Source organism: Mus musculus, chromosome 8, assembly GCF_000001635.26.
Source record: "Mus musculus strain C57BL/6J chromosome 8, GRCm38.p6 C57BL/6J".
In the NCBI taxonomy this organism is placed as follows: Eukaryota; Metazoa; Chordata; class Mammalia; order Rodentia; family Muridae; genus Mus; species Mus musculus.
This window is the reverse complement of record NC_000074.6, coordinates 110,101,113-110,112,747: the sequence shown is the minus strand read 5'-3', so window position 1 is coordinate 110,112,747 and position 11,635 is coordinate 110,101,113. Positions and strand designations below refer to the sequence as shown.

Below are 11,635 nucleotides of genomic sequence, written 5' to 3'. Positions count from 1 at the left end.
AGAGAGAGAGGAGAGGAGAAGACAAAGAGGGAGGAGAGAGGGGGCTGTAGTAACATATAGAACTCATCATTAATGAAGTGAAAATACAAATTTGTTTGTCTTTCATGGTATCTTGGTTGGAGGGGGTTTACTGCTGTGAAGAGACACCATGACCACAGCAACTCTTAAAAGGAAAACATTTGATAGGGGCTGGTTTACAGTTTCAGAGGTTTAGTACATTATCATCACGGTAGGAAGCATGGCGGCTGGCAGGCAGACATGTGTTGGAAAAGGTTCAGGATTTATGTAGACTCAGGGCTTCACTGTGCCATGGACAAAGCTCAAAGTGAAGTCCATGGGTTCACAGGATCTGTCCTCAGTCCATCCCACTATAGAAGGACAGGAGGAAGAATGCAACTGGATTCTCTCTGTGTCTCTTTCTCATTGTCATCATCATCATAAGATGGATGAGATGTGGTCACTCAGGTTCCCAGTTTCCCAGCTTCCCATCTACCCATCTGGCCCAACACTTCTGCTACCATGACTTCCTTGTCATGAGAGACTATCCCTCCAGAACTGTAATCCAGAAATAAACCATTTCTTCTCTAAGTTGCTTTTTTTGTCAGGGTATTCTATCACAGCAACATAAAAGTGACTAATAGGCCCCACCTTGGAAGAATGGCATGCCCCCACTTGCTAAATACAGATATAGGCCATTACTATAACTTCGTTATCTGAAACACACAATCGGTACTCCAAGTTTTGCTCTATTTTATTAATTCCAAAGCCATATCTCATAAAGTTACCTGCCAAACACAGAAATCAGTGATAGGGGATGAAACAAAAAGAAAAGCCCCCAAGTCATATAACCAAAGCCTGGGAGTGCAGCCAGCCAGCCATCAAGGCTCAAGTAGAGGGAGGCAGGTTGTGGAAGATGTCCGGCACTGTGAGCTCCCGCGATCTGACCTCCGTGGTTCTTCACCAGCAAGATGGTAGCCCGCAACCTTCAGTATAAGAGCTGATACACTGTGGCACTATCCTTGGAACCCGTGACCAGATACCGATTATCAGAGGACACTTCACAGCACAGAATGTTATAGCATTCCTCTGCCTAGGAAGAGATGACAACAAGGAGGGTTGGGGTTTGAGCCACACATGAGCCGGACTTCATGGTCCAAGGTTTATGTAGACCCAGGGTTTCCCCGTGTCATGGAAAAAGCTCAAAGTGAAGATAATGAGTTCACAGGATCTGTCCACAGCCCCTCCCACTGCAGAAGGCCATCTCCGTGGTATTTTCTAGTTCTTTCTGGGACCCATCAAGTAGAGATCTGGGGCCACAGGCTCTGAGAGTTTCGGTGCACACATCTTCATTCCCCCCAACTCCCCACTTCCGTACCTGGAACAACCTTCTTAGAGAGGGTGCAGCTAGGCAGTGGATCACCTCATCCAGAGTGGCCATAAAATAGGTCCCTGGCAAGGGGAAGAATGGGGGTGGGGCTCATAGACTGAGCCTCTTGTTCTAACTCCCACTGTCCTCAAATAGACTAGGGGGAGAGCAACTATCTTCTCTGCCTCAGCGTCCCTGTCTTATGGCCCAAGCCACCCCTTCATCTGCTGCCACCCTCCTCCCATACCCAGGACATGGTGAGTTATTTATTAATGAACAAGAGGCCCATGAGATGGAACTTCTATAGCATCTGTCTCCCTGTACCTCCCTGCTTCACTCTATATGGGAAGCCCCTGTGAGGGAGGCATAAGGAAAGAGGGTAAGTAGGAAAGGAGATGGGGACACCTGACTTCTAACTCACCGCAAGAGGCGAACTTGAGGTTGTGATGTTGTGTGTATCTTTGGACAATAGCTTTATACTTCTCCTCCCGGTGAGCATGCAGGATGACAACATCGCTCATCTTCAAGCCAGCTAGTACCCATTCCTCACTGGGGTCGTGGGTGATGCTCAGGATCTGTGGGAAGATTTGGGTCAGCATTCAAGACTGCCAGGGCCACACCTCAAGACCCAGCCTCAAATTCATGCTCACCAATCCGTGCCCACATCTAAGCTCCCACCCTGGGGTCGAACTAGGTCCTGTAGGCAACCAAGCAGGCACCTCATGGCATAAGCTGTGTTGCTGCAGCTTCTGGTAGCTCCTCAGGTCCCAGGAATATAGGGTGGTGTCTTCACCACCTGTCCAGAACTTAAAGCCTGTGATGTCCACACATCGGGACGCATAGGGAGGGACTTCGTGTTTCCTGGTGGGAAAATGACTCAGAGGTCTTCAGAAATGTTTGCCCCCGACCCCCACAACCCGGAAGGTTACATGGCTAGGAAGCCCCTAGATTTACCTTCCAGGCTGCTTGGTATAGTCCTACTGCCATGAAGGGAAAGTGAGGTCTTTTGTTCAAGCCTTTCCCAAGAGAGACCTGAGTGACTCGAGAGAGAAGTCCTACCTGATCAAGATTTGGTTCTGCACATCCCAAATCTCCACAAATCCTTTGAAAGAAGCCAAGCAGAGGTGAGCATCAGAGGAAAGGGCCAATGAGTAGCATATGGAGCCCGTGGAAGCCATCTGTGCCCTGACTTGGGGGGTGGGTGCCAGGTCCCAGAGAGTCAGACCCCTGGCCATTCCCCCTGTGATGAGACTCTGCTCATCAGGGAACAGCTTGCACGTGAGGACACGATTCCGAGGGTCCTGGGGAAAGAGCACACACTATCAGTACACTCTGTAGTGCTGGGGACAGAGGCCCTGGCTGACTTCTCTAAACCTGATGAAGCCCCTCACCTGAAAGTCCAGCTGGGCCTGAGGTGCCCTGTCTGAGGCATGCAGCGCATTTTCATCCCACACCCTGATATAGCCAGTGCCACACGTGTACACGTGGCAGGGAGCACTGCTGATGGCAATGGCGTTGACTCGCTTCCCGTGACGGAGAGTTCCAACCCGCCAGGAACCACATGGGGACTTCTGCTTGACCACTGCCTCATCCGGAATGGGAGGCTGGAGAGAGGACAGGACTGGTCCACCAAGGGGGAAGCCTGCTCTGTCCCTCATCCCCAAATTCCTAAGCTTTCTCATAAGAGTTTCGCTCAGGGACACTCCACCACCACCCCCAAGTCATATCGCCCATAGAAGTTACCCTGTGGGCTTTAGAGACTACTTATCAGAACAGTGAAAGAAGGAAGACAATGTTGCTAAGAAGGTGGCATCCCAGGCCACCCTACCTAAGAGAAAGGAAAGAGAGGTGTGCAAACGCACCACTTCTCTATTAGAGGGTGGGTAGGAAAGAACAATGATGCCTGGGTATTGAAAACGTAATATTAAGGTACTTACAATGGCTTTGAGGAATGACCAGACTTCTCTGTTGGGCAAGGATGGAGAAGAGAACTGGCCTGCAGAGAAACAGCCATGCCCACCTCTCATGGACAGCGTATCACAGCAACAGAGAGACACAAACTCCCGTAACACCAAACTGGGCACCTCATCTGCCATCTTGGATCCAGCTTGGGCCACTCCCCCTCCCCACCCACACTGTCACAGACAGAAACTTACCAGTCTTGTCTCCTGGTTGGAATCTGACAGAAGGGAAGAGAGGGAAGATGGTGTGAGGTACAGAACTTGGTGCTGGGCCCTCTCTGCCCAGGACAGTCCATCACTGCCCAGTCTTGGTCCTTGTAGCCTTACCTTGAGCCAGTTCCTCCTTCTGGTTCTGCTTCTGAAAACCACATGGACTGGAGTCCAGATGTGTCCTGGGCGTGAGGATCCCACTGCTGCTGCATCATACTGTGCATCTCCTGACAAACAGGGTCATGCTGTATTGAGGGACATGGGGGCAGCTGGAGCATTCCCTGTGCACCGTCTACTTGGTGTTGCTCTCGTTGCCCATGGTGAGAAAAAACACCCGAGCTTTCTGGCATCTTCTTTATCTCCTTTGTTTCATCATAAATTCTGAGTGTCCTGAACAAGTCCTCTTTCTCTTCACTCATGTTCTTGGGTCAATCAAGTTAATGAACCATCTGGCTCTAGGGACCCAGCAAAACAGATCCTGGGTTCCCAAGTCAGCCTGTACTACTGGAGAGAACAGAAAAGCACTGGGGAAAGAGCTCTGTTGGCGAATGCTTGTTGCACAAGCATGAGGATCTAGTGCAGATTCCCCAGTGGCCACGTGAAAAGCCAAGTATGGATCTGTCATCCTAGTGCCTGCCGGGAAGGTGGAGACAGACAGGATCCCTGGGGCTTGTTGGTCAGCCATTCTGAATTACTAAGCTCCAGGGTTTAATGAGAGACCCTGCCTCAAAAGAAATAAGGGCCAAGGAGATGCCTCCACTAGCCAGATGGCCTGACTTCAGTCCTCAAGCCTAGGTGAAAATCCAGATGTGGTAGCACACGCTATAATCTCTGCACATGTACAGCAAGGTGGGACGTGGGAACGGAATTGTTCGGGAGCCTGAAAACCAGACACCCTGGAGTATGCAGCTCAGTCGCAGCCACAGAGAAACCCTGCCTCAAAATATGGCGGAAGAAGAGAAGCGGCTGCTGAAAGGCTACCCTCTGGCCTCCTCGAGTGCCCTGTGGCATGTACACACTCACATGCATATGCACATACACATGTGCTCACCCCCCCCCAAAAAAGTGGAGTATGGTTGAGGAAGACAGCTGGTATCAACCTCTGGTGCTCTCTCTCTCTCTCTCTCTCTCTCTCTCTCTCACACACACACACACACACACACACACACACACACACACACACACACACACAGAGAACAGAGGCAAAAAAAAAATCCAGGTTTTCCAGGTCTACTGCACAAAGTCTGTTCAGAATGTTCTGAGAACACCTCTTTTAATGTAAAGCCTCCAAAGATTGACTTTCAACTAAGTTTTGCAGAAATGGACTGTTTCTGCGTAGACAAAATCAAACTCACTGTTTAATTTGGACATACCCATTTCAAATATGACTCATTCCCCAATATACCCAAACCCTGAGGCGACAGGAAAGGCACATGCAGGCCATGGGGTGTCCCACCCACTACAGGAGACAGCATGGAAGAACTTGGGCCCATGAACTCAAATATCAGACACTGTCTGGTGAGATCGGGATGCAGATGTTGAAGACTTGGCCTGCCAGTCATTGACATTTGCTACACCCCGAGATAACTCTAAGATGGGAACAGTGTCACACATGAAGGCAGTGGAACATTGTAGAAAGGCTAATAGTCAATGAAGGAAGATGGTGCACTTAACTGCAGCCTGTTCAGGAGAATCAGTGAATTTAAGACAAGCCAGTGCCCTGTTTAGAAAGATTCCACTCCAACCTACCCAACAGCTAACCCTAGATACGTCCCTGGGAAGCTCCATGTTTTCTGTTAAGAGAATCTAACAAAAACCTTGGGGACATGGGTAGCCATTGGAGAGGGAATCTTCCATTCAGATCATCAGGTATGACAGGAGTCTCAATCTGTGACTCTCATAAAAGGCTCTAGCAGGACTTTAACAGAAACCCAGCAACCTGCCAAGGATTAGCTGTCTATGTGGCCCTAAACTAAATGTTTCACATAGAAGATCTCATTTGCTCTTTGCTGCTGTATGCTCTGTTTATGGTTGGTTGATTGTTGGTCTGGAGGTGCCACTGATCAAACCCAAGTCCTTCCCCCACACGTGCTAGGAAATCACTCGTTCACTGAGCTAAACTCCAAGTCTTTCTGAACCATTTTATAGATACTGTTTTTGAGACAAGATCTCATCCTGTAGCCCAGGCTGGACTCAAAATTTCTGACTATCCTCCTGCCTCAGCCTCCCAAATGCCAGGGCACACTTCACAGATTTAAAAAGTGAAGTGTGGAGCAAGTAAGCCCTGAGTCCCAGGTCAAGTGGCTAGAAAGCACAGAACAGCCTCACACTGTGTCCCCTCTGGCTCACTTTCCTACCTCCCACTTTCACAAAGCTATCCTGTACACGACACACAACTGGATATGTACAAATTGGTATGTGTGTAAATTGGTGCAAACCCCAAACAGCACAGGTGAAGACTGGTGATGTAAGCGCTAGCCAATTCCCACAGTGGAGTAGTACACAGTATTTAAACACACAAACACACACACACACACACACACACACACACACACACACACACACACACACACACACACACACACACACACACACACACACACACACACACACACACACACACACACACACACACACACACAGAGTCACTGACATGGTATAATATTAGAGGGGCAGTTTACAAAGCTCAGAAAAATGTTCAAAATATTATTACCTTTGTATAAGAAAGGATAGAAATTTGAATTTATTTTTATATATGTTTACATATGTACAAGAGATTAAGACGAATAGCTGTGTTTCAATATAGAAAGTGGAAAATAGGAACAAGGAATGGAAGGGGGAAATTAGTCACAACAAGACCTGATGTTGCTTTTTCTCCCTGGGGAATGCTTCAGGTCATGTTAACAGTGGTTGAGCCAGAGCCAAATGGCTTTTCATCTTCCCCAAATCATTGTCCTTATGCTTCTTGGTTACTTTTTTTTTTTTTTGTTCAGTTAATATATTTTCTCTGAGAGGCATCGGGCTTCCTTTAACTAGGGACACGGGGTGGGGTAAGGGGTGGCTAGTTTTGGCTCTGGTGAGACCAAGCAGAGGGGTACCTTAAGGAAGCCCTGCTTGCAAGTTGATCTTATGAAAGTTGAGTAAAACTTAAAGCCAGTGAGACGCCTTAATCAGGACTTGTGACTTCAAGGTAACTAGGCTTTCACCATAAAGATAAGACAAGGCTTTTGAAGGAGCCAAGTCACCGGTTCCCCTCCCTTCTCTCCAAAAGTGAGCGATCCTGCACTCAAAATACTCTCCGGCAGGGAACTCACCTCAGAAGGCAGGTCAAAGCCTAAAGGTTGGAAGTGGGATGGTAAAGACCTGGCTAGGCCTGGATCCACCCTTCTGGAAGGGTAGGGGTGATGGGCTGCCCAGCACCTGTGGTAAACAGCGGCCTAACAAAATACTGAAGCCCTGGGTGAGAACCCGGTCAGGTGCTGGATTCTGAATGGCTGGTCAATATCAGGGTGTGGCCACACTCGTGCTGAGCTCTTGTGTCTCTGGGTGGAGAATGAGGTGTGGAATCTCTCCACATATATTCAACGGATAGAGTGAGAAACTTCAGGAACATGAGCCTCTGGGTTCCAGCTGACCTATACGAGCCAGTATTGGGTCAAAAGGTACTTGCTGCCCCAGCTCTAGGTGAATGAATTCCCTCTGCTCCTGGGGCAGATCGCCAGCCACCAAGGCAACCAAACATCAGGGAGTTAGCGAAAGGAGGGGGCCATCCCCTCTCCTTCTTCCTGCTATGGCCTTACACCTGTCTTTTCTAGTTCACCACTAGAGAAGCCTTGCATTTCTGTGGCTGTCTTGTCTAGAGATTTTTAAATTTGAGCATCCTTCAGAGTTCTCTGGAGAGCTTGATGTCCCACGTCCCAGAAATTCAGATGCAAGAGGTCCGGAGCTGAGAATCTGTACTTCTCACTGGGTGCTTGGTGATGAAGATGGTGGCTTAGGAAAAATGGTTGCAGTGGCTGGAACGGTAGTGATGATGGGGATAACAGGGGTTGTTGAGATGGGGATGATGGAGATTGGTGATGTCAGGATGGGAGAAGTGATAGAGATGGGGTCAGTGATGGGGGTGGTGACAGTGACGGTAACGTGGCAGAGGTGTCAATTTAGATAATGATGCAGTGGTGATTCTAGATGATGATGGTGTTACTGTGGTAACGGTGATGGTGGTGGTAGTGGTAGCAATGGTTTCAAAACTGGTGGTAATGGTGGTGATAATATTATTGTGATAGTTTTGGTGATGTGGTGGTAGTGAAGGTGATATCAGTGGTGATGTGGTGGTGGGCATACTGATGTTAGGTGCCGCTGCTGCTGTTGGTTAGAGCACCATGTCTGAGATGCTCTACACATCCTACACAGCTCTTCTGCCCCCTGGTTCCTTCCCACAGAAGGACAGTTGCTGGTGAGTTGGACACTCCTACTCTCCTGCCCTCATCTGTCCCATGCCTGTCCTCTCACCTTACCAAACTCTCTACTCTGATTTCCTTTCCATCCCTTGACTTTCTTCTTTTGAAGCAAAAAATCTTGCAATAGCTGCTGTGTAGAAATCTTTTACCTCCCATCTCCAAAACCCTGTCCCTTCCCCTCTCTCCTCTTCTGGCCCCCAAGACGTTTGAAGCCTGGTGTTTAAGACTCCAGTATATCAGCTCTCCTCTTATTTGCTCCCTGTTCCTGCCATACCCGACCCTCAGTACGTTTCTAGGCAGCACGTTCTCACGCTGGGGCTTTGGCTCCTGCTTGTCCCTTATCTAGGAATGATGTTCCCCGGTCACTTGTAATCATACAGATGCATTGATGCTCCTGTGCACTGAGCCGAGACCAGGCCAAAGCCAAGCCTACATCCTTGAGGAACTCCTGAATAACAGAGGAGACAGTGCCTGTGGTCATTGCAGCCCTTGGAGGAAAGAACTTCTCAAAGGGATCACTGGGTTTCTTGTAAAGTGGTTAGCAGTTTATTACAGCCCGCTGTGTAAACTACCCAGGAGGGAACTTCACATAAATCCCTGTCCTGACACAATCCCTCTTTCGGTAAATACCTCTTTAATGATTCTCACAGAAAATACACAGTGAAGGACACAGGGCCTGTGCTCTGTCCCTAATTTGGAACCATAGGATTAATTGGAGGTGAGGGGTAGAATCCCACAGATTCTTGTCCAAAACCAGAATACAAATCCAAGCCCAGGTGGCTATTTTTAATGTTGCAAGAAGTATTAAATATGAGTAATTTTCTATCAAATACTATAAAACTTGTGTTTAGGATAAGAAACTCAAATCTTTTTCAGCTTGTTTTGTTTCTTTGAGACAGAATCTCACTGTGTAGCTCTGGTTGGCCTGGCTGACCTTGAACTCAAGAGATCCACTTGCCTCAATGTACTGAGTGCTGGGATTAAAAATGGGTGCCCACCATGCCTGGCTATAGTTATATTTCTTTTTGAAAGCCATCTGGATGATTCTCAACTTGTGAGACAAGGCCTCCCCGTGTAGCCTTGGTGGGTCCAGAATTTCTTAAGTAGACCAAGCTGCCTTTGAACTCATTGAGATCCACTTGCCTCTGCCTGCTGAGTGCTGGAATTAAAAGTTCATCTCCAGTACCTTCTAAGACTTTTATGCCAATGTTTTGACATTTATTTACTTGCCATCTGGCACCACTGATGCTCTCACTGATCTTGGGGGTCACGCCCACACCCCTCATTATCCAAGCAAGCTAATTCCTACTACAGAAACAGAAGTTTGATTACATCGCCTCCGGTCTTAGGAAAGCCGTTTCTTATTAGCTTCATTTTCAGATGGGGAAGCTGAGGCCCAGGCTGGTAACATGTAATGATGTAAATGTTCTAAAACTGGAAAATTATGGTAGTTGTTCAATGCTGTGACATCACCGAATTGTACATTTTATAGAGTTAAAATGGTGGATTTTGTGTTGGTATTTGTGTGCATTTTTTTCAAGGGGAAAAAAAAAGCAATGAGTTAAAGGCCTGAAAGTCCCAGTGCCATGAGCCTCCTTCCTCTCCATCCAGTGAACTCCAGGTACTTTGGCCTTGGTTTCTTGCCTTTACAACCCTAGAAGGGCCAGTCAGCTGTAGATGTCCCCTTGCCCAGGGAATACAGTCAAATGATGTCCGTGGAAGCTAAGGTGTACCCCAGCTGGTGGGTTAACCCCTAGGTGGTACCAGAACCAAGAACACTGGCCTGCAGATCTTTATTTGAGGCTATGCCTGAGTGTGAACAAGTATGAAGCAGCTCAAATCTAATTTCCACCCATAAGGCCCTTGGGGTTCCTAGGTAGTTCACTAGAGAGCTATGCTCAGAGCACTGACCCCACCCCACCCCACCCCTACCCCTCTTCAGTCTCCCAGTGCAGGTGCTTCTCTTTCAACAAAGTGCTCCAGAGAGAGTCACCTAGACATTTGTTGATGAAAACGTATAAAGGAGAAAATTCACAGGTACCAAACACTTCCTGCCTTCCTCATACAGTGCGGGACATCTGCAGTTCCAAGTCCAAAGAGCAGAGGGCGGTAAAGAGTAGGCTGAGGTCACAGAATCGGGGGTGGGGGGGGGGGGGGTCGGGGAGGAGACACAAAAGAGAGGTGACTTTTGCTCTGAGCAGTGTACAATAGGGTCCTTCCAGAAGGAAGGGACGGCAATGGGCCAGGTCCCTTCTCACTATTCATCTCCTCCATATTCATCTGGTCCTTTGATGTCACTGGGGAACTTTCAATTCTCCAAGCCTTATCGGGCCTCCTTTCAGACAAGCGTGATGATGGTGATCGCCTCTCACACAAGGCGCTCTCCTTTCCCACCCGGAGGCTGAACACTTACATTCCGAATCCTACAGTCCAGTTTCTGTCCAGAATTCTCCGTTTTCTTCCTAGGGAGCTTTGAGCTAAGCCTTGAATTGTCACTATCAGGGTCTTGGGGGCGACATGCCTCACCGCAGCCCTTCTCCTGAGCTCCTCTGACTGGGAGCTGGTTCATCACTAGACTGCTAGCCCTCTTTAAAGAGGACGCGGTGGGCTAACCAGTGCGCTCCCGTCGGACACCCCTGCAGCCCTCTAGTCTCCGCCATCTCTTCAGGCTCCCCTAGGAGACGCTGGGGACATTTTCCCACCAGCACCTCAGCCCCAGCTGCTGTGGGGTCCTGGATTTGAGGCAGCTGGCGAAGGGCTTCTCCTCAGGTTCCGAGCAGAGAAAGAGCCTTCGTGTGGCCGAGGGGACCCAGTGGCCTCACGCTGGTGACATGGCAACTATTTGTTTCCCGCCTTGCTGGAAGCGGCCAGGCGAGTTGCTCCACTAGGAGGCAGCAGGAGCGAAAGAGGATTCCTAAATGGCTGCTTTGCCGGCCCTCCTCCCTATGCAGGTCACCCCCAGACCCACATGTAGCGCTCATGTCCCTGTCCCCTTGCACCAGACGCCAGCTGCAGGCCCAGACAGCCCTGCACGAGGCCCCCACTCTGAGAATGGCGTGGGAGGGGGGATCTGTGCAGCTGGGTGCATGAAGCTCGGGCCTGTGCTGGGAGGAGCCCTCGGAGGCCATGCCCTGGTGACAAATGGGTGGTCCCACCCTGGGTGAGGGAAAGACAGGAGGACACACAGGGATTGACAGCGACAGACTAGTCTCTTACCGTGACTGGTTGCGAGTCTCTGCTGGGGGGACCCGGGGGCCGCCACAGGAGACACTTGGCGCAGTGTGCAGTTGAGGGAGGCTTCCTGGAGGCTGGGCTTGGACGGAGGGTGGGTGGGATTTCCGCGGCCGATAGGGGGTGGGAGCCACACCTCAAGAACATGTCAGCCATTTGAAGACCCGCCCTGCTATGGTAGATGAAACTGGAGCAGGAAGGAGGCAGACGAAAGAGTAGGCCGATGACCCCAGCGCCTTCCCAACTGGTCCAGGCCTCAGCACGGAGCCGCCCCCACCCCCACCCCTATCCTCCCGGGAGGCCTGGAAGGTGCTCTACCTGAGCTGTAGTGTGTGGAACTAAAGGAAACTGGGTCCTTGCCCAACCCAATGGCTGCGTGCTTAGCCCCCCCCCCGCACCCCCCCCCC

The 11,635-nt window shown here is 49.7% G+C and overlaps 1 protein-coding gene across 1 annotated transcript; it reads right to left on the bottom strand.

Annotated features, from left to right (window-relative positions):
- Positions 1–733: 733 nt before the first annotated feature.
- Tle7 (TLE family member 7) lies at positions 734–11,416 on the bottom strand. Its single transcript, NM_001370839.1, has 10 exons — positions 11,214–11,416; positions 3,655–3,764; positions 3,523–3,545; positions 3,304–3,362; positions 2,758–2,970; positions 2,426–2,667; positions 2,086–2,227; positions 1,788–1,941; positions 1,376–1,449; positions 734–1,090 (listed from the first exon to the last, which is right to left on the bottom strand). The coding sequence occupies exons 1-10, from the start codon at positions 11,382–11,384 to the stop codon at positions 986–988; spliced, it is 1,293 nt and encodes a 430-aa protein (NP_001357768.1). The 5' UTR covers positions 11,385–11,416; the 3' UTR covers positions 734–985.
- Positions 11,417–11,635: the final 219 nt, after the last annotated feature.

What these genes read in the sequence shown, in the direction of transcription:
- Tle7 (NM_001370839.1), bottom strand. Translation starts at nt 11,384, where the DNA reads ATGGCTGACATGTTCTTGAGGTGTGGCTCCCACCCCCTATCGGCCGCG. An exon ending in GGTCATTCCTCAAAGCCATT is followed by an intron (nt 2,971 to 3,303) that starts GTAAGTACCTTA and finishes TCCTCTCTCCAG; the next exon opens with CCTCCCATTCCGGATGAGGC. An exon ending in CTCTAAGAAGGTTGTTCCAG is followed by an intron (nt 1,091 to 1,375) that starts GTACGGAAGTGG and finishes ATCTCTTCCTAG; the next exon opens with GCAGAGGAATGCTATAACAT.